The sequence below is a fragment of the Symphalangus syndactylus genome, chromosome 14 (assembly GCF_028878055.3).
Source record: "Symphalangus syndactylus isolate Jambi chromosome 14, NHGRI_mSymSyn1-v2.1_pri, whole genome shotgun sequence".
In the NCBI taxonomy this organism is placed as follows: domain Eukaryota; kingdom Metazoa; phylum Chordata; class Mammalia; order Primates; family Hylobatidae; genus Symphalangus; species Symphalangus syndactylus.
The window spans coordinates 16,193,441-16,214,570 of NC_072436.2; the positions used below are offsets into that span (position 1 = coordinate 16,193,441).

General features: G+C 62.3%; 2 protein-coding genes across 11 annotated transcripts in view; one reads left to right on the forward strand and one right to left on the reverse strand.

Annotated features, from left to right (window-relative positions):
* The first annotated feature begins 8,885 nt into the window (after positions 1-8,885).
* On the forward strand, positions 8,886-19,792 carry SLC16A3 (solute carrier family 16 member 3). Of its 5 annotated transcripts, none has more exons than XM_063617429.1 (6): positions 8,910-9,068; positions 14,774-14,921; positions 16,302-16,550; positions 17,058-17,201; positions 17,470-18,225; positions 19,026-19,792. In XM_063617429.1, the coding sequence occupies exons 3-6, from the start codon at positions 16,328-16,330 to the stop codon at positions 19,298-19,300; spliced, it is 1,398 nt and encodes a 465-aa protein (XP_063473499.1). In that variant the 5' UTR covers positions 8,910-9,068; positions 14,774-14,921; positions 16,302-16,327; the 3' UTR covers positions 19,301-19,792. The 5 variants fall into 5 exon arrangements, with proteins under 5 accessions (XP_055096436.1, XP_063473499.1, XP_055096435.1 ...); XM_063617430.1 differs by lacking the exon at positions 8,910-9,068 and adding an exon at positions 9,692-13,865 and having other exon boundaries at positions 14,700-14,921; XM_055240461.2 differs by lacking the exon at positions 14,774-14,921 and having other exon boundaries at positions 8,886-9,068.
* Positions 19,451-21,130, reverse strand: part of CSNK1D (casein kinase 1 delta) — a 32,544-nt gene continuing 30,864 nt past the window's right edge. Inside the window, exons 9-11 of one of the 6 annotated variants that reach the window (XM_063617436.1) lie at positions 20,229-20,377; positions 19,769-19,902; positions 19,451-19,492 (exon numbers count right to left, since the gene is read on the reverse strand). In XM_063617436.1, the coding sequence (XP_063473506.1) occupies positions 20,291-20,377 (87 nt within the window). In that variant the 3' untranslated portion in view covers positions 19,451-19,492; positions 19,769-19,902; positions 20,229-20,290. Of the gene's footprint in view, positions 19,493-19,615; positions 20,378-21,130 lie in introns of those variants that run through there. The other 5 variants (XM_063617433.1, XM_063617434.1, XM_063617437.1 and 2 more) reach the window with 5 other exon arrangements.

Consider the following 21,130-nt stretch of genomic DNA (forward strand, 5'->3'; position numbering starts at 1 on the left):
GTCTCTATCTATAAAAAATTTTTTTTTAAGTAAATAAAAAAAGAAAGTAAAGATCTCTTCAACAAATGTGCTGGGACAACTGGATATCCACCTGCAAAAGAATAATGCTGGATCCCTATCTCACACCGTTTATAAGTATTAATGCAAAATAGATCAACAAACTAAACATAAGAGCTAATATCATAAAACTCAGAAGAAAGCATAATTTATTTATTTATTTATCTATTTATTTATTTTTAGACAGAGTCTCACTCGGTCGCCCACCCAGGCTGGCGTGCAGTGGCGTGATCCCGGCTCATGGCAACCTTTGCCTCCCGGGTTCAAGCAATTCTCGTGCCTCGGCTTCCCGAGTAGCTGGGATTACAAGCGTGCACCACCACACTGGGCTAATTTTTGTATTTTTAGTAGAGACAGGTTTCTACTGGCCAGGCTGGTCTCAAACTCCTGGCCTCAAGTGATTTGCCCACCTTAACCTCCCAAAGTGCTGGGATTACAGGTGTGAGCCACTGTGCCCGGCCCAGATTTTTGATATGATACCAAAAACACAAGCAACATAAGAAACAAAGATACAATTTTGTGCATCAAAGGAGAGTGAAGGCAGCCCACAGAATGGGGGAAAATACATATCTGCAGACCATATATCTGTTAAGAGTTTAATACCCAGAACATGTAAAACTCAACAAAGGGCCGGGCACGACAGCTCACACCTGTAATCCCAGCACTTTAGGAGGCTGAGGCAGGCGAATCACTTCAGCTCAGGAGTTCAAAGACCAGCCTGGGCAACATGGTGAAACCCTGTCTGTACAAAAACATACAAAAACATTAGCTGGGTGTGGTGGTGGTGGTGCTCGCCAGTCATCCCAGCTACTTGGGAGGCTGAGGCGGGGGAGGCTCGTGTGAGCCCGGGAGGTGAAGGCTGCAGTGAGCTGAGAATGCACCACTGCACTCCAGCCTGGGCAACAGAGTGAGACCCTGTTCCAAACATAAAAGAGAATAAAACTAAACAACAACAACAAAAAGACAACCCAATACCAAAGAAGATACAGAACGGCCAATGGGCTCATGAAAAGATGCTCAACGTCATCAGTCATTAGAGAAATGCAAATCCAACCCATCATGAGATACTACTTCACACCCATGAGCACGGCTTTCACGAAAAACAAACAGGCCTGGTGTGGCAGCACGGGCCTGGAGTCTCAACCAGGCAGGAGGCGGAGGCAGGAGGATCACTTGAGCCCAGGAGCTCCTGCCTGGGCAACATAAGAAGACCCTGGTCTCTGAAAAACAAACACCTCCCAGAAAACCTCCACAGAAAGTAACAGGCGCTGGTGCGGATGTGGAGAAACTGGAACCCTTGAACACCCTGCTGAGAATGGAAATGGCCACAGCCTCCGTAGAGAGCAGTGTGGTGGCTCTTTATGTAGAGGAGCGTCGCCCTGGGGCCCCCAACTCCGCTCCTACGTTCACGGAGAGAAGCGTCGCCCTGGGACCCCCAACTCCGCTCCTACGTTCACACCAAAGAGAAACGAAGACATCTGTTCACACAAATGCTGGCCCCTGAATGTCCGTGGCACCGCTGTTCACAACAGCCAAAAGGTGGAGACGACCCAAATGTCCGTCAACAGGTGAGTGAAGAAACGAAACATGGTCCATCCACACGAGGAAACATTATTGAGCCGTAAAAAGGAATGAAGAGGCCGGGTGCGGTGGCTCACTCCTGTTATCCCAGCATTTTGAGAGGTCGAGGCAGGCGGCCCACCTGAGGTCAGGAGTTCGAGACCAGCCTGACCAACACGGTGAAACCCTGTAGTTACTAAAAATACAAAAATTATCCACGCGTGGTGGTGGGCACCTGTAATCCAGCTGCTCGGGAGGCTGAGGCAGGAGAATCACTTGAACCGGGGAGGCGGAGGTTGCAATGAGCTGAGATTCAAGCTACCGCACTCCAGCCTGGGTGACAAGAGCGAGACTCCGTCTCAAAAAAAAAAAAAGGAACGAAGCACTGATAGACCCTCTCGCATGGAGGAACGTGGAAGGAAGACACGATGCTCAGTAAAGAAGCCGGTCACAAAGGCCACACCCTGCAGGGCTCCATTCACATGAAATGTCCAGGACAGGCCAGTCCACAGACACAGAAAGCAGATGGGTGGGTACCAGGGAAGGGGGGCGCTGTGGGAAGGAGGATGGGGAGCAATTACTGAGTGCAGGGTGTTTTTAAGGGGTGATGAAAGTTTTGAAACTAGACAGCTGGTGGTGGGCAACAACGTGAGCATGTCCAGTGCCACTGAGCTGCCCTCCACAGTAACCATGTGCTACGAGAGCTCTACCCGAATTAATTAATTATTATTATTATTATTATTTTTGAGACGGAGTTTCGCTCTTTGTCACCCAGGCTGGAGTACAGTGTCACGATCTCGGCTCACTGCAACCTCCGCCTCCCAGGTTCAAGCGATTTTCCTGTCTCAGTCTCCCGAGTAGCTGAGATTACAGGCGCGTGCCATGATGCCTGGCTAATTTTTATATTTTTGGTAGAGATGGGGTTTCACCCTATTGGCCAGGCTGGTCTCAAACTCCTGACCTCAGGTGATCTGCCCGCCCTGGCCTCTCAAAGTGCTAGGATTACAGGCGTGAGCCACTGCGCCTGGCCTATTTATTTATTTACTCATTTATTTTTTCTTTTTTAGACAGAGTCTTGGTCTGTCACCCAGGCTGGAGTGCAGTGGTATGATCTAGGCTCACTACAGCCTCCACCTCCTGGGTTCAAGTGATTCTCCTGCCCTCCTGCCTCAGCCTCCCGAGTAGCTGGGATTACAGGTGCGCACCACCACACCTGGCTAATTTTTTGTATTTTTTGGTAGAAATTCGGTTTCACCATGTTGGCAAGGCTGGTCTCAAACTTCTGGCCTCGAGTCATCTGCGAGCCTCAACCTCCCAAAGTGCTGAGATTACCGGTGTGAGCCACCACACCCAGCCCAATTTATTGATTTTTGTTTTTTGAGACAGGGTCTCACTCTGTCCCAGGCTGGAGGACAGTGGCACGATCTTGGCTCACTGCAGCCTCAAAATCTCGGCCTCAAGCAATTGTCCCACCTCAGCCTCCCAAGTAGCTGGGACTACAGGTGTGCACCGTCATGCCTGGCTAATTTTTCTGTTTTTTGTTTTTTTTTTTTTTTTGTAGAGACAGGATTTTAGTATGTTGCCCAGGCTGGCCTTGAACTCCTGGGCCCCTGTGATCCACCTGCGTTAGCTCATGAGATCCACCTGCTGAAGTGCTGGGATTATAGACATGAGCCACCGCACCCAGTCCCACCTTGATCTTTAAAAGGAGTGAACAAGTAATACAAAGTCCCTGCTGGTAAAATGGGAAATTTAGGGAAGCGTAAAGGAGGAGATTGAATACAGCCCTACCTGACCCCAGGTGGGTGTGTCCTGGTCTCTGTGCACATGTGTGTTGCCCAGGCTGGTCTCGAACTCCTGGCCTCCCAAAGAGATCCTCCTGCCTTGGCCTTCCAACCTGCTGAGATTGCCAGCATGAGTCACTGTGCCAGACCTGGGGGTGATTTTGTAGGCAGCAGTAGAGGATTAACACAGTTTGCAAGTCTGTGGGGAAGGTGGGACTTTGACACCAGGCCCTTTTGTCTCCCAGGTACAGTAGGGGCCTCCCAGCCCAGTGTCTCCCCCAGAGCCGAGGCTTCACCTCTGCAGATCAGGGTGGGGGTGGCGGGACCTTCCGACACCACTGCCTTGGGAGAGTCCATGCGTAAGCGATAGCCGTGGCTCAGGACCTGCCCAGAATCCTCTGGCATGCTTTTGCTCCTGGCAGCCAGGTCCCATCCCCACCTGGTTACCCCATCTGGATAACAGAAGGTCCTGGAACTACACACAGATGCACCAGCCTCCCCTGGGGTCTGCAGCCCACAGGCGAATCCCTCTGTGCCCCAAGTACCCAGGGAGAGGGTACAGCCCATGCCAAGGCTCGGAGACTGAAGGAGAGCCGAGATGAGCCACCCGGGAGGGGAGTCTTGTGGTCTGGACAGGCCAGGGTCCCCAGGCCGCTCTCTGGCCCTCCCTGGTCTCTTAACCGCTGTGGCTCTGCAGTCCACACCTGGGACCAGTGCTGGGGTGGCACCTCCTCCCCGCGAACCCTGTCCCTTGCTCCCCGGCCCACCCCACCTACCCTGCCCCTCACCCCCACCCACCCTGCCCACCCTGACCCTGGCCCTCCCTGGCCCACCCTGCCCCTGCCCCTGCCCCCCCCGCCCCTGCCTCCCCGGCCCACCCTGCCCCTGCCCTCCCCCACCCACCCTGCCCCTCACCCTCCCCCGCCCACCCTGACCCTGGCCCCCCTTGCCCACCCTGCCCCTGGACCTCCCACCCACCCACCCTGCCCTTCGCCCTGCCCCAAATAGGGAAGGCCAGAGCCAAGCGTGATTGGCTGCTGAGTCCAACCTCTCTGAGGCTGCATCCTCTCATTTATGAAGAGGCAAAGGAGAGCTCCCCAAGGGTGGTCCCACGGTGTGGTGGCGGGCGAGCACGGACGTGTCCCTGGTGGAGCAGTGACTCCTAGGCAGAGGCTGCCTGTCCTCAGAGCCTGTGTCCCTAAGAAGTTCCCCATGGGCTGGGACCTCAGAGTCCCCACACCACACAGTCCCACACTTGCTGGCACCCACACATGGCTGTCCTGGCAGGGCTCAGTTGAGGGCACCAGGGAAGACGTCAGGAAGACAACAGAGGCCACGCCACCCGGCCCCAGGACGCAGCCCACGCCTGACCCGTGGACAGCCAGGGCGTGGGGTAGATGGAGCATGAACCTGAAATCTAACACGAGAGCCTGGGCCAGTGCTGACAGGACGACAGGAGCAGAACATGGAAGAAAATGTGGCTTCTCAATGGGGTTCTGGAAGGACTCTGGGAGGTTTTCAGGGGTGCTCAGGAGGGGAGGATGCACCTAACAGGTGAGAAGGGCTAGAGTTTAAACCCTCCCAAGAGCCACCAGGTGAGCTTTGCTGCACCCACTTTACAGAGCAAGAGACTGAGGTCCGGAGAGGTCCCCACACTTCTTTCCCCACTTGATCACATTCTTGGAATGACCGCCCAGGATCCAATGAGCATTAGTTCTGAATGTTCCAGCAGCATTGACCCTGCCTCAGTTCTGTCTCCCAGTGACAGAGCGAGAGGTCACTGAGGACATCAAGAAGACCTGGCCAGCCCACGACAGCTGCTCTCATCAGACCATGCACACCTATGCCCCAACACCTGTGCAGACACCCCTACACCTGTGCAGACGCACCCCTACACCTGTGCACAGACACCTGTGCAGATGCACCCCTACACCCGTGCACAGACACCTGTGCAGACACACCTCTACACCCATGCACAGATGCACCCCAACACCTGTGCACAGACACACCCTCACTCCCCTGTACACCCCCAACCCCACATCCCGGCACACTCATAACCCTACACCATGCATCACACCCAAACCCCATGACCAACACCCACCATGGGCAGCAGTGTGGTGGGTCAGGTCCCACTGGGCGACGGTGTGGCTTCTCCTGCCCTTTTCACCTCTGCCCCCTGCCTGGGCTGCCACTCCCTGGGAAGGCCCAGCAGCAGCCAGGTTAATATGTATTTTTCTGACTTTGGGAGGCCGAGGCAGGTGAATCACAGGGTCAGGAGTTCAAGACCAGCCTGGCCAACATGGTGAAACCCTGTCTCTAGAAAAAATACAAAACATTAGCTGGGCGTAGTGGCAGGCGCCGGTAATCCCAGCTACTCAGGAGGCTGAGGCAGGAGAATCGCTTGAACCTGGAAGGCAGAGGTTGCGGTGACCCACGAGTGCGTCACTGTACTCCAGCCCGGTGACAGAGTGAGACTCTGTCAAAAAAAAAAAAAAAAAAAAATGTATTTTTCTGTGAGCCTGGACAGGTTCTCTGGGGCGAGTGAAGGGAGGGCGCAGATTTGGGCCATGGTCCTGGGTCTAGGCTGTGTGTGGTGGAGGGCACCAGCCTCCCCTGGCACCATCCTGGCTGCATCCCCCATCCAGCCTGGGCACGTCCCACCACACGCCCCGCATGGGTCTGGAGTCTGGGGAAGGTGTGGCCACAGGTGTGGATTGACAGGCTGTGACAGTTGCGTCAACGGATCCTCTGGGCAGGGAGCTGTAAGGCAGGCAGGGTTAGGAGCTGGGCAGCCCAGGACCCCAGGGAGGCGGGGCTGTGGCTCGGCCGGAATGTCCTTCCCTGTGACTCGGCTTTCTTCCCCTGACCTGGCCAGTCCTGTCCATGGGGCGGCAACTGGTGCTGGGTGGTACGGCCAAGACTGGGGCAGGACAGAGTGGCCCAGCTGGGATCGGGAAAATGGTGTGTGGGGTTCCCAAGGACGCAGGCTGTGGGCTCTGTGTGGCTCCCCCGATCCTGGAATGTTCCCTGGGACCTCAGATCTGGCCCCGATAGGTCCGGGGGCCTGTTCTGCCACCCTCCCTGGGGCAGCGGCTGTGGTGACCCTCAGAAAAAAGCCTCTCCGAATTTCCTAGGTCATTTCAGGACACAGAGGTAGGGACCCTCGGGGCAGCCCATGGGGGAGGAAGCAGATCCCAGCTTCCCCTTCATGCCCGCCCCCTCCCACAAAGGTTGCTCTTGGAAAAGGTGGGACCATGTCCCCCAGGGAGCTTAAGCCTGCCAGGGAGCAGCGTGGGAAGGACCTGGGGGCCAGGCCCCTAGGAGGACATTCCAGGGCCTGGAGGGCCCTGTAGCTGGAACTGGGAACAAAAGGAAGTTGGGGCAGCTAGGGGCAGATGGGGACACCTGGGGCTGGGGGAGAAGTCAAGACTGGGGGCTGTGGGGTCACAGGGAGGTGTCCTGTGAAGCTGCTCATTGGCCAGGGTTGGTGCCACCTGTCCACAACCCCACCTCCTTTCCTGCACAAAAGGGCGGCCTGGGCCTGGGGGCTGACCCAGGGCCACTGTGGGGAGCAAGCATTGGAGCCAGGTCTGGGGTGGGTGCTCCCAACACCACCCAGAGTGGAGCTGCAGAGATGCGGACACGCGTGGCCTTTCCCACCCCTTCCCGCAGCTCCAGACCCCCAGCGGGCCAGGCGATCGCACCACGGCCAGAGGTGCCTCTCCCCTGCTGCACCACCGCTGTCTCGGACACATCCAGGGTTGTTGAGGGAGGGGCACGCCCCCCCAGAAGGCACCTTACCCGAAACCTGAGTGGTATTCAGTGCCCAGGTGCCCGTGGAGCCCTGTGTCAGATGGAGCCTGGCCACCTGGGCCCTGGTGCCTGGCCTGGAATGCCCCCCGCCACCAACGGTTGGGCCTTTCTAAAAGCTGAGCGCTTGGAGGTCAGGGGTACCTCATGCTACCAGAGTGCCAGAATCCTCGGAGAGGGGTCCAGGGTCTCGGAGGCTCTGGCCCCACCCCACAGCGCCGTGTTCTGTCCAGGCCCGGGGTGAGCTGTGCCAGGTGGCCTGCTTGCTAGCTGTGCTGCGCCTTTCCTCTGGGTAACGACCTGGCAGGCCCCCAGCCCCAGCCCCCAGCGGCCATCACATCACCGTGACCACTCTGTGGTCCTACAGTCCTCCCAGTCAAAGTCCACAGACTTGACCTCTCTGCTGGGAGCCAGTGCTGATGAGCCTGCCTGCTCCCCTCCCCTCTGAGGGCACGGAGGCTCCACCCCAGCTCTAGGTGGACAGTCCTGGGGCCCACACCCAGGGGAAGCCATGCCTAAGACGGGGCCAGGCCTCGGGGTCAGAGCCAAACCGCAGGTGCTCCCTGGGACCCCTGGAGGGATGAGTGGGCATCTTCCCAGCTGGGAGAAAACCTGGCCCTGGCAGGGGCGCCCCTTGTTCCTTCAGGAGGCAGGAGGGGGCAGTGAGGTCCCAGGCTCTCCGGCTCTGTCTCCCTCCCCCTGTTGCTGCTCTACGGTGGGGGTCCAGGGTTCAGTGATCAGGGCCAAGCTGTAGGCAGACGTGGAAGGTGTCTCGGTGGCTTCAGTGGGGGCCCCAAGCTCAGCCGGCAGGCCTGGTGACTCAACAATCCGGGATAGGGAGCGCAGTGCCCTCGCTTCCCTGGCAGGCAATACCCCATGGGGGATCCATTCCTGCAGCTGTCCACGGTGCCCCGCACCCCTCTGCTGCTCTCCCTCGCCAGAAACTGACGAATCGCCTGGTGTGGGAAGATGGGAGCACCACCTGCGTCACCCAAGGTGGCTCCACCACCTGCCCTGGGCGGGAACACAGGCCAACTAAGTGCAATCTTTATCCACGAAATCTGAGGCCCCTCACCACTTGCCGCAGGCCTGTGTTCTGCGCACAGGCGCATGCTCTCATCTTGATGTTTGGGGATGGGGGTGGTTGGGCCCCAGGTGGGGGTGAGGGCCAGACCCAGCCTCTGTGAGTGCCAGTGGGCTCGTAACATTACACAGAAAAAATAGGCGGCCTTACTGGACTTGATGTCCCGGAAGGCTGGGCTGCAGATGGAGAGCCAAGGCCCACACGGCCTCACTGCCAGGGGTGGGCCTCCCCTTGCCCTCTGGAGGGGTCCTCCACCGATACCCACTGCCTCCTTTGTGCGAAGGCACGGGCTTACCAGTGCCTCGGCCTCCTAAGCCCCTGGGTCCGGGAGGGGCCAGTTAAAGCGTTCCTGCGGCCCTGGCGGGGTGGCCCTGATTACTAGACTCCTTGGTCCAGGCCAACAAAGGCCTTACTCCCTGGAGCCATCTCAAACCTCAGCACCCAAAGCGGCCCGTTATTTCCATATTGCAAATGAGAGAAACAGGCTGGGAGAAGCGCCTCACGAGGTCCAGCGGGTGGATAGACCTCGCCTCCCCGAAGGTGGGAGCCGCCCCGGCCTCCACGTCCGGGTTCTGCGCCGCGAGAGGGGCGGGGCAGGGGCGCAGGGCTGGAGTCGGTGGCTTTGTAGGGCCCCGCAGGGCGCGGAGACACTTGGGGAAACGGAAGTTCAGGGAGGGCGAGGCCGTGCCCCAAACCCAGGCAGCGCAGGCCGCGGGCCGCTCCCCGAGCCAGGAAGAGCCGCCGTCCGCACCGGGACCGGGGAGGAAGCAGAGGTCTGAACGGGGACAGGTCGGACGTGGTCTCAGAGAGGGAGGATGCGGGCCCCGGAGCTGAGCCAGGCGGCCGGAACCCCACGGGACCCGTGCGCACCTCCCCACCAAAGGGGCCCCGGCGTTGGGGGGCGAGGGATCGCTGCCCTGGAGGACGTTGGGACCTGCCGCGCTGCGCTCCGAGGCGGGGAAAAGGAGGGAAGGCGCGGCGGGGGGGCGCGAAGCGAGCCTGGACTCCGGGTGAGGAGAGGCCGGGAGGACCCAGTCCCGAGGAGCAGAGGGGGCGGGCCAGCTCCGGGCCGGGGGCGCCGACGGGACTGGTTCCGGTTGGGGGGGTCCCTGGGCCCGGCGGGGTTGCGGGACGCGCCGTCGGGGAGCTGCGGCCCGGGAGCCCGTCGGGAGGCGGCGCGGGGTCCGGGCGGGGCGCGCAGGGGCGGCGCCAGGCGGTGACGTGCGCGGGGGACGTGCCGCGCCAGCGACCCGAGCACTTAAAGTCGCCCCCGGCGCGGCGCCGGCCAGCAGAGGCGGGCAGAGGCAGCGAGAGGCGGGCTGAGGCGGCCCAGCGGCAGCAGGTAGGCGCGGCCGCGATGCTCGCGCGCGGGCCGGGGCCCAGGAGCTTCCCCGTGCCGGGCAAGGGGGCGGCCTCGGGGTCCGCGCTCTCACCCCCACCCCGCCCACTTTGTCCATCAGGTCCAGGGGCGCCCGTGGCATGGACTAGCCCTCTCGCCACCCGCGCGGGCCCCACCGAGGGCTCCCGAGAGCCAGCCGCGCCCCTCCGCGCCCTCGCATACCTGGCTGCCCAGTCTCCTCTCCCCCAGTCCGGCCCGGCGCCCACCCGTCGGGCTGCCCTCAGGGGCTGGGATCCGGCCAGGAGGTGGCTGCGCCGGCGGCCAAGCCCGGTCCGGGTATAAATAGCTCGGTCCGCGGCGGCGGGGGGCGCCGGCTATATTTGGTGGGGCTGCTCTAGCCCTCTCTGTATGGGTGGCCTCCCCGAGGGAGTGGGGAGCACGTGCGCTCGGGCCGTGGCGCTTTCTCCTGTTTGCACCACCCTGAACACTCCCCCGACCCATACCCGCCCTTGGGCAATGACTAACAGCCCGGGACCGTGCAGGGAAGTGGGGGACCCGCTCCAGAGCCAGGCTGGGCTCCCTGGGTTCGCCCTACCTCCACCCCTGGCCCCCAGCCCCAGCTCGTGGGAAAACCAGGCGCAGCCTTTGGTAGCCTCCCACTTCCTAACCCACGCCTCAGTTTCCCTATACGAAAAGTGGGTTGGTCAGGAGCCTCCCTGGGTGTTGGGCCAGTCAAGAGACAGGGGCCGCAGAGTGGAAGGGAAGCCCTTAGCTCCGGCCGGGGCCACCAGGGGTGGCTGGAGTCGGTAAGGGATGATGTGGGGAGCTGAGGGCCCGCTGTCTTCCTCTGTCCCAGAAGCACCGAGCTTCGTGGCCAGAAGGCCTGGGCTGAAAGGGTCCCTCTCCTGGTGATAGCCAGAGTCAGGCCTGCTGGGCGGGAAATGGCAGTTGGCCCACCCCAAGGCCCAAGGGCTTGTCCATGCTGAGTACAAGGGTGGGAGGTGTTGTGTCTGTTGGGGCCGGGGAGTCCAAGATCCCAGCTTCACTGCACAGGCCTGGGAGTCAGGTGGGTGCTGGCCTGCCCGTGCTGGAGGAGGGTCTGTTTCGCCAGCGTGGTGTGGAGGAGGCTGGGCTGGACTCCCTCAGGGCGGGCAGGAACTGAGGAGGTGCTAGGAGGCCGTGGGGGGGGGGTGTCTGCCCCCAGAGAGGCTTTGAGTGCATGGGGGCTCTGCCGTGGCAGGTGCAGAGTCTTTCCTCCAGGGCTCCGTGGTGTGGACAGAATCTGGGGTGGGCATCTGGAGGCCTGGTCTCAAGGCAGGCTTGATAATGACCCAATGTGACCTTGGGCAGGGCCCGCCATCCAGGCCACCCAGAAAGCCATGTGGCCTGCACGATCAGGCCAGACCCCACTGACTGGAGCGGGGCACTTTACTTTGGAGGGGCAGCTACCAGAGGGCTCTATGGATCCCAGCCCAGCCATCAGGCCTGACGGGTTCCCCCCCATTGGCCTGCAGTGACCCTTATGCCAGGCTCAGCTGGCTCAGCGGTGGGTCCTGGGGGGACCTGGCAACGTGGGACAGAAGGGCCAGTGCCGCCCCCTCCAGTGAGGTGCCAAATGTGGGCTACACTCTAGGCCCCAGCGGGGGCCTTCCGGGCGGTGGCACAGAGCCATTGGAGGTGCCCGGGTCCTGGCGCAGGGGCGGGGCGGGAGCAGACAGGGCTCGGGGCGTCCTCCCAGCGTCACCTGCCTGAGTCAGTCCCATCTGTGAAATGGGCCACGCCAGGCAGCCGCACGCAACGGAACCGCCGGGCTCCTGCCCCGAGACCCGCAGTTCACGAGTCGACGCCCCCGACCCCCGAGCCGCGCCCACTCGTCCCACCTCTGCAGCAAGTGGAGTCGGCCCCGCCCTGGGGCTTCGAGTCGCGGACGCCTGGCGCGGCTCCCGGGCTCCGCTGACCCCGGTGGACCCGCGCGCCGGCAATTACGGTAGCGTCCAGTAGGGCGCCTACTGCGGGCAATACGGGGGCTCCTCCCATGGCGCGGTCACGTCCCCCACGTCCCGCGGCCGGCGGGGCGGGGCCGGGCGGAGCATCCTTCCCTCCTCCCCCCGGTGGGCCCCGCCCAGCCCCGACCACCTGCGCCGACCCCCGCCCGCAGAGCCGGGACGCCGGAACCTGCAGGCGCCATCCAGGCCTCCCTCCGGCCTGGGCGGGGGTTGCGCCGAGGAGGGGCCTCTCCTGGCGAGGGTGGAGTTTTGGGTTCCCCCCCTCCGCCCCCCACCTCCCCCCTTCCTGCCTCCTCCAGGTCTCCACCTTTCCCCCGGGTCCCCATGACGCCCGTTGGGCGGCGGTGGCGCAGGGGGCGCCTCCTGACCCGAGTCCCCTTTCAGCCTTGGCCTTCGGGCACTGGCTTTAGGGTGGAGGGGCGGCCTTGCGGGGTCCAGGAGGCCTCGGAGGTGCGGGACGGCGGCTCTGGTCCAGCTCCAGCCCCCACCACCTCCCGGCCCCAGGGCGGTGATAGCCTTGCGGAGAAGGGATCTTCAAAGCTCTGAGACGCCGCAGTGCCAGCTCAGGGCTGAAGCCTGCGGCGGCACATGCAGCCTTCCTTTCCCAAGGGGACTTGCGCCCAGCCCCTCTTGGGGCACCAGTGGGGGCTTCTGGCCCTGGCCCTGGGTGGAAGTGGCCAATCCGCAAATAAGGCCTGTGTCTGCCCCGCCGGCCCCTGCCGTCATGATGTAAGCGGACACAGAGCGGCAGGGCACGGTCGTGCGCGGCGGTCCTGCGGGGGTCAGAGGTGGGGTGCAGGGCCCAGGCTTGGGGCAGCCCCTTGCGCAGCGTCCACCCCCTGCAAGCTCGGCCCCGACACCTTTGCAGGCGCCTGGGGCGGGGCTGCCGGGAGTTGCTCGCTGCGCCTTCCTTGTTTGCACAACAGGGACTGCGGGGGAAGAAGGGAACTCAGGGAGGCCCCTCCCCCAGTGCAGCGCCCTCCCGCTCTCGGCACCCCTTGGCAGTCAGGCGCTAGCCACAGAGGGGCCGCTTTCTTGGTCCTCAGGCAGCTCCCTGGGATCTAGGAAGGAAAGGAATTATCCTTTTCCTGCCCCGCCTCCTTCTTGGGCCACAAAGGCAGGGCCAAGGCCCATCCTTCAAGGGCCGGAGTCAGTTGGGTAACAGGCCACGGGCCTGGGGCTCAGGTCACTGCACGGACCCAGGGAACGGGCTGACAGTCCAGCGGAGGCCTCAGCGAGGCGGCGGCGCTGCGCACAAACCTGAGGACCTAGGCGGGTGAGGGGTCTGCAGGTACAGACGCCCGAGGGGAAGCATACGAGGGTGTCCAGTGCCCCCCAAGGAGGTGCGCGAGGTTTCTGGAGAGGTCCCAGAGGAGCAGGCTTGGGCATCAGGGGTCAGGTTGGGGACCCTCTGTGCATGAGTCCAGGTTGACTCTGCAGGACGGCATTTTGAGCCACCTGGCATGGCGTTCCAAGCCTGTGACGCGGCAGTGCAGGGGTCCGAACTGGCAGGCATCCAGGTTCTGAGGACTTCATGGTCGAGTCCTGGCCTAAATAAAGCCAGGGGTCCTTGCAGACCCCTGCGCCCTGCACCCTTGAGGGAACTGCTGGCAGGAGCCCCTGGCTTGGGAGGGCACATGGCTGTGGGATGCAGGGTCTTCTGCAAGGGACTTCCCCACCCACCCGTGCCCCAGGCCTCCCGCTCAGCTTCCAGCAGCCTGGGGTCGTAGAGCCTTTGGGGGACCTGCTCTCTGGGCAGCCCCCACCTGGGAGATCAGCTTTCTCATTCCAGAGGCCGGGTTATTTCTGGGCGGGTTGGCATGCTTCCTGGGGGGCGGCGGGGGGGGGGTTGGTAAATGTCAGGGGAAGGCCAGTCTGTGGCGTGTGCCCACGGAGAAGCCAATGCTTGGTGGCTGTGGCGTGTGCTTCAGGCAGGACAGCCCCAGGGTTGTCCCTGGAACACCAGGCAGCCTGTACCGAGTGTGGGCTGTTATTTTGTGCCCCTTCTCCGTACTCCACCTCCTGTGGAATCCCCTGCCCCAAGCTATGTGGGCAGACAGCTGGCTCCAAGTCAGCCCCTGGACACCAGGCTGGAGTGGGAACTCCTGGAGCCATTTCAGCATGGCTGGCACCCCAGGCTGGGTGAGGACAGACGATGGTGCCAGGCTGTGGTCTGGGGGCTTGTCCAAATGCCTCATCTTGACACAGAAGATGGCTCTCCCCACGTGAGTGTCATGCGGAATCCACAAGCACCTCAGGTCTCAGAACATGCTGTACCCTCCTGGCCAGTGAATCCTGGCACTGCCCCAACCCTCTGCCAGCCCTCCTTGACCCTAGTTCAGGGGCGCCGCATCTCCTGAGGGTGGCCACTGTGCCCTGCCTCCCCACACACCCTCACCTGTCTCTTGACCCTGGCAGGCTTCAAACGCTGGGTCTGTCTGTGTCTCCCGCCCCCCCCGCCCCAGTGCAGCCGGGGAGACTCAGAGGCCTTAGTGCTTCTTTGTGTTTTGGAAGGGGAGCCTGGGGTACGCGAAACCTGGCTATTCCTGTTTGTTGTATACACGTTTCCTTCCTTGGCCTTGCATGGCCTTTTATTTTAAAAAGTGTAAACCCACAGTCCCAAACCAGCTGGGACCCTGAGGCCGTCAACCCCTCCAGTCTCCCCTGTGACCCGCAGTCTGCGTCCTGTTCCCAGTTTCATTCCTCAAGTGCATATATTTTTAATATCTTGTAGTTACCCTGCTGTATACTGTCATCTTAGGGACCTTTTAAACAATACCAGTATGAGCAGGACCTACCCTGCTGCTCAGTGACCCCAGGCAGTGTGTCCTAAGGTGGTGTGTCCTCAGGCGTGCCACACTCCTCTGTCCTGTCCCAGGCACTATGGTGGGGGCATCCGGTGTCCAGGTGCAGAGGCAAAAGCTGCTCCCGGGTTTCCCAGAAATGGTTCCGAGGCCTTGGCCCCAGAGAGCCAGTGCAGGTTGGGGGGTGGACCTCTGGCTCTGTGTGGGGGGGTCTGTTCTGCTCCAGTGGGCCGCAGCTGCCTTGTCATCATCCAGACAGCCACAGCTGGCTCCTGGGTCCCCTCATCAAGCAGCATTTCCCAGTAACAATGACTTCGTGGAACACTTAGGAAGCCCTTAAAAACCATCCTCGGATCTCGTCATCATCCAGACAGCCACAGCTGGCTCCTGGGTCCCCTCATCAAGCAGCATTTCCCAGTAACAATGACTTCGTGGAACACTTAGGAAGCCCTTAAAAACCATCCTCGGATCTCTGAGGTAGGGACTCCAGGGGGCACAGCACCTGTGGTGGGGATAGTCAGGCTGGATGCGGGGAGGGCCTGGGAGGAGTGAGGAGCCATGCACGGAACTCCTCAGACTCTCCCTGCAAAGGTCCTGGCCCTTGGGCGTGCATTTAGTTACGTGTCTGCCTTAGAGGCAAAGATGAGCCGTCGTGGGGGAGCCTCCAGGTCAGGGGTCTGCGGACACGCTTGCAGGAGGAACCCAAGGAAAGGGGGCGGGGGTGGAGCCCCACAGATTGCATCGTGGGTGGGTGTGCAGCTTGCGCAGCAGGCCTGCTGCTGCCTGCCAGGGCGCTGGTTCACAGCATGGTCCCAGCAGGGAGAGGCTGAGCTGGCTGGACTAGACCACCCAAGATCTCAGGTTGCAATTCCTTGGTGAGGAGAGGACAAGGTGACTTCTGGGTTGGGTGGGGCATGAAGATGGAAGTCTGACTTCGGGTTCCAACTTGACTCAAAACGAGCCGGGCTCCTGGAGTTTACAAAAGGGACGCCAGCTTCAGACATCGTGGGGGCTGGCATGGTTTGCTCTGGTGGGCTGGATGGGAGCCTCCCCCGCCCCTCCTGATTTCAGGCTGTAGCCTGTGGGGTCACTCCAGGCACAGGTGGGGTGAGTCTCTTCTCACTGGAGGAGTCACTGAGCAAACGGGCTGGTGGGAGGCAAGGGGGCAACCAGGGACAAGGGGCCAGCTCTGCCCCCACCCCCACCCCACCCACTCTAATACTGCAGCCCCTGTGCTTCCAACCGCTCCCTCCAGCCTGGTGCCCAGCCCCTCACTGCCAGAGACTGCCCACCGCCTCTTGTGCAAGCTCCTGGCGGGCTCCACTGAAGCCAAAGTGGGCCCTTGGGGGCAGGAGAGCCAGAGCAAGGCACACTCCACCTAGGTTTAGACAGGGAGAGACCTGGAGGACGCCACCCCCAGAGGTCCTGGGGCGAGCTCAGTGCTGGGGACCGGAGGTGGAGTCTGCTGCCAGAATCATGGTGTGCGTGGTCCCTGCCCAGCACTGGTCAGCCAGAGCAAGCCAGGGCAGAAATGACGGCCAGGCCGATGTTCCTGCCGGGGGCTGCTTGTCCCAGGAGGTAATCTGAGTCCTGGCCGAGCCCAAAAAAGCCACTGCCCTTTAGAGCCAGCTGTGTGGGTGCAGGAGGCAGTGTGGAGGGAGTGGGACCCACAGCTGCTAGTCTCCCTCCAAATCCTCCTGCCTCCACCAAGCACCAGGTCAGGGGGCCTCAAGTGCAGGCGCCGGGCAGCTGCCCCTCAGCTGAGCTGCCAGGCCACCCAGCTCGAGTCCCTCCCCTGCCGGGCTGCAGCTGGAATGGTCACCCGGGCAGTCTGAGTCAGCCTGCTTTCTCTCTCAGGTGAGGCGGAACCAACCCTCCTGGCCATGGGAGGGGCCGTGGTGGACGAGGGCCCCACAGGCGTCAAGGCCCCCGATGGCGGCTGGGGCTGGGCCGTGCTCTTCGGCTGCTTCATCATCACCGGCTTCTCCTATGCCTTCCCCAAGGCCGTCAGTGTCTTCTTCAAGGAGCTCATGCAGGAGTTTGGGATCGGCTACAGCGACACAGCCTGGATCTCCTCCATCCTGCTGGCCATGCTCTACGGGACAGGTAAGGGTGGCCTCACACCGGGCCCCCTGTCCGGGGCTCTGCTGGCGGATCCTACTGGGTGCAGGAGCCCATGTGTGGCTGGGCTCAGCAACAGGGCCTTCCGCCTGCTCCCCAGGGAACCCTGGAGGGAAGCCCTTGGGGCCGGGATCCTGCTGGGCAGCAACATGCTCTCCACCGGGCCAACCCAGGCAGGGCGCGAAGTCCATCCTGGCCCCTGTCCAAACGGGTCGGCTGTATTTATAAACAGTCCCAGAGGACACGGCTCCCGAGAGCCGTTCCTGAAAAGATGGCTGTTCCTGAGCTGCAGGGACCCACGGGGCCCAGCAGGCGGCGCTCGCGTGTCATTATGTCCTGCGCTCGGGAGCCTGCCCACAGGGTGTCCCTGGTGCCCCGCGGAGGGAGGGGTGGTGTGGGAAGGGGAGGCCGGCTCCAGGCTGTGAGCTCAGTGGGCTGGCCGGGGCAGAGCTGGCTGCAGGCCCGGCCCCTCTCAGCTGCTACCCTCCCCAGGTCCGCTCTGCAGTGTGTGCGTGAACCGCTTTGGCTGCCGGCCCGTCATGCTTGTGGGGGGCCTCTTTGCGTCGCTGGGCATGGTGGCTGCGTCCTTTTGCCGGAGCATCATCCAGGTCTACCTCACCACTGGGGTCATCACTGGTGAGTGGGGCCGGCCGGTAGGCTGCAGATGCCAGGAGGGGCAGGGGCCGTGCACTTCTGCTCCCGGGTCCGGGCCTCTGGAGGACAGCAGGATGGGTGGCTGCGGGGTGTCCCGGCCCCACCTCGTTGTCCCCCTCTCGAGTGGGTGGGTGGCAGGGGCTCTGCACACTGGCAGCCCGAGCCTGTGGGAACCTGGGGGGGTAGAGACGAGGGTCTCGGGCTTTGGGGGCAGCCTTGGGGGGCTCTCACCACATTCCCTTTCCTCCAGGGTTGGGTTTGGCGCTCAACTTCCAGCCCTCGCTCATCATGCTGAACCGCTACTTCAGCAAGCGGCGCCCCATGGCCAACGGGCTGGCGGCAGCAGGTAGCCCCGTCTTCCTGTGTGCCCTGAGCCCGCTGGGGCAGCTGCTGCAGGACCTCTACGGCTGGCGGGGCGGCTTCCTCATTCTGGGCGGCCTGCTGCTCAACTGCTGCGTGTGTGCCGCACTCATGAGGCCCCTGGTGGCCGTGGCCCAGCCGGGCTCGGGGCTGCCGCGATCCTCCCGGCGCCTGCTAGACCTGAGTGTCTTCCGGGACCGCGGCTTCGTGCTGTACGCCGTGGCCGCCTCGGTGATGGTGCTGGGGCTCTTCGTCCCGCCCGTGTTCGTGGTGAGCTACGCCAAGGACCTGGGCGTGCCCGACACCAAGGCCGCCTTCCTGCTCACCGTCCTGGGCTTCATTGACATCTTTGCGCGGCCGGCCGCGGGCTTCGTGGCGGGGCTTGGGAAGGTGCGGCCCTACTCCGTCTACCTCTTTAGCTTCTCCATGTTCTTCAACGGCCTCGCGGACCTGGCGGGCTCTACAGCGGGCGACTACGGCGGCCTCGTGGTCTTCTGCATCTTCTTCGGCATCTCCTACGGCATGGTGGGGGCCCTGCAGTTCGAGGTGCTTATGGCTATTGTGGGCACCCACAAGTTCTCCAGTGCCATCGGTCTGGTGCTGCTGATGGAGGCGGTGGCCGTGCTCATCGGGCCCCCGTCGGGAGGTGAGCGCTGCGCCCCCAGGCAGTTCCCCACGCCTGCCCTTCCCGTCAGACGCCCGCTTTGGGAGGCGGGGACGCGCACCCCTTGGCAGCCATCCACAGTGTGGGACTCGGAGCCGTAGGGGTGTGCACTGTGCTGGACTGACCCTGATTGTGCTGGGGCCAGGAGTGGTGTGCTCGGCCTGCACAGTGTGCCCCAGATAGGCAGGGGGCAGCTAGGGGCTGGACCCAGGAGGTTGGCAGCTCCTCCAGGCTCTGCCTGGGCACCACGCGGCAGCTCCGGGCAACCCCACAGCCGGTTTTTGTATTTTGGGGCTTCTCCTTTTTGAAGGTTGATTGAGCTAACACGTGAGGGAAATTAAGTTCTGATTGGAGCAGCCTTGCCCAGGCTCTGGCTGCCTGGTGAGGGTGTCCTGGGCTTGGGGAGGGCTCCTGTCTTGGAGTCCGTGGTGGCCAGGGCACAGGGCTGGTGCTGAACACAGTAGGGCTTCTGGGGCTGCCAACTGAAAGCCTCAGGGGGACTCTGTGGGGACCAGCGTGACTACTGCCACCAACCAAAGCCCAAACTCCGCAAAGCCACTATTTTTAGCCTCAAGTCTTGGTTCCCCTGGGGAGGAGGGAAGGGAGGATGCCCCTAGCTAGAACACATGGAGGGGAGAGAACACCTCCCAGCCCCACAAGCTCAGAGGCAGACAGGGTGACCCTTGTGTGCTGAGACACGGAGGAGACACAGGCTTGGGTGGAGCCCTGGGCCCTGGGGGCAGCCTGCATGAGCGGCTGAGACTGATGGGGTCTTCCTGCAGGCAAGCTCCTGGATGCGACCCACGTCTACAAGTACGTGTTCATCCTGGCGGGGGCCGAGGTGCTCACCTCCTCCCTGATTTTGCTGCTGGGCAACTTCTTCTGCATTAGGAAGAAGCCCAAAGAGCCACAGCCCGAGGTGGCGGCCTCGGAGGAGGAGAAGCTCCACAAGCCTCCTGCAGACTCGGGGGTGGACTTGCGGGAGGTGGAGCATTTCCTGAAGGCTGAGCCTGAGAAAAATGGGGAGTTGGTTCACACCCCGGAAACGAGTGTCTGAGTGGCTGGGCGGGGCCAGCAGGCACAGGGAGGAGTTACGGAAGCCGGCAACGCTTGCTATTTATTTTACAAACTGGAGTGGCTCAGGCATGGCCACGGCTGGGCTCCAGCTGCTGGCCCAGCGGATCATCGCCCGATCAGTGTTTTGGGGGGGAAGGTGGTGGGGTGGGAACCGTGTCATTCCAGAGTGGATCTGCGGTGAAGCCAAACCGCAAGGTTACAAGGCATCCTCACCAGGGGCCCCGCCTGCTGCTCCCAAGCGGCCACTGCTATGCTCAAGGACCTGGAAACCCATGCCATGAGATGTGACTTTAATGGGAGGGTGGGTGGGCCTGGGACAGGCTGGCAGGGCAGGTGCTGCGTGGGGCCCTCTCCAGCCCGTCCTACCCTGGGCTCACATGGGGCCTGTGCCCACCCCTCTGAGTGTCTTGGGGACAGCTCCTTCCACCCCTGGAAGATGGAAATAAACCTGTGTGTGGCTGGAGCATCAGGACCAACGGTTTCCTAGGAGTATGTGGTTTTGCTGTGTGGCCTGTGTCCTGACTCTCACGTCTGCTGATGGCCTGGCTGTTCCTACGGTGGCTCCGTCCTCGCCAGCTTTCCCTGCAGTGGCAGCGCATTCGTAGCAGGGGCAGGCACTGCGTGGAGGGGGGTGCAGGGCGGGTGCCTGGAGGCTCCTGTGCCAGGGTGGCCTCTGCAATATGCCATGGAGCCCCTAAGTGGTGGTTAGGTGGGAGCTGAGGTGGAACAAGCCACTTTATTCACTACTGTGTGTTTAAGAAACAGGACCTTCCTGCCTTCCCTTTTTCGCCCCTCTGGCTGGCTGGTAGCGTGCGCGGTGTGATCAGTGCCCAGGGCTGGTCTTTGTGCCCTGTCTTCCATCCAGCCCGGCCCAGTGCTTGGGCTTGTCCTGGACACCTAACACCCACCTGCCCTCGTGGCCAGCAGTGGCCTGCGTGGCTGGGAGCCCAGTCAGAGGCCGCCGGGGCCCTCAGTAGGTGCGTCGTGGGCGCTGGGGACGGCAGCGGGTGCCCTGGCGGGCCGCGTGCAGCCGGAGAGACGCCATGTCCCTGCTCCTCTGCAATGAAAAGCAAGCGAAAAGTGCACATCTCAGGTCCAGCTGCCCCCATCTGCCCCTGGCCTTGCCCCAGCTGGGCTTGAGCTCTTGCAGCCCAGGCTCCTGCCTGCAGCCTCAGGGCTGTGGAGGCCTCTAGCAGGGCTCAGGCTGGCAGGCAGTGCCAGCAGCTGCAAGGATCAAGGTCAAACTCTGCACAGCCACGCCCATGTGTCTTGTCAGAGTCCACCAGTCCCACCCAAGCAGCTGAAGAGAGAAGGACGAGGAGGTGGGGAGCAGGCAGCCTGGGCCTCAGAGGACACATGGCCTTCCCCCGCCGGCACCCCCACATCAGGGCCACCTGGAGACTGCTCAGACCCAGGGGTTGCCGCCTCTGGACCTGGCTATCCCTGGTTCTGCTGACCTCAGGAGTGACCTGGGCTTACAGAGGTACTGGCAGGGAGGTCATGGGCCAGGTGAGAGGTGCTCGCTCCTGGAACCCTGTTTCCAGGTATCTCGGGCCCTCACCCTCCGCTAGGCAGGAAGCAGGCCCTCTAGCTCAACTGTCACCCCTCGTCTGCCCCACTCTGGTCCCCACACCCACAGCACACAGCAGAGGCCCAACACAAAGTAGCCAGGCAGTGCTGCTCCCGGACAGACATGCCTGAGGGACCGTGCTCAGTGATTTAGGAGTGGTCCAGATGTGGGAAGGTGGCCACGCTTGGTTGGGGGCACAGGACGCGTGGGGGCTGTGGTCTCTGTGCTGCAGGGTGGGCG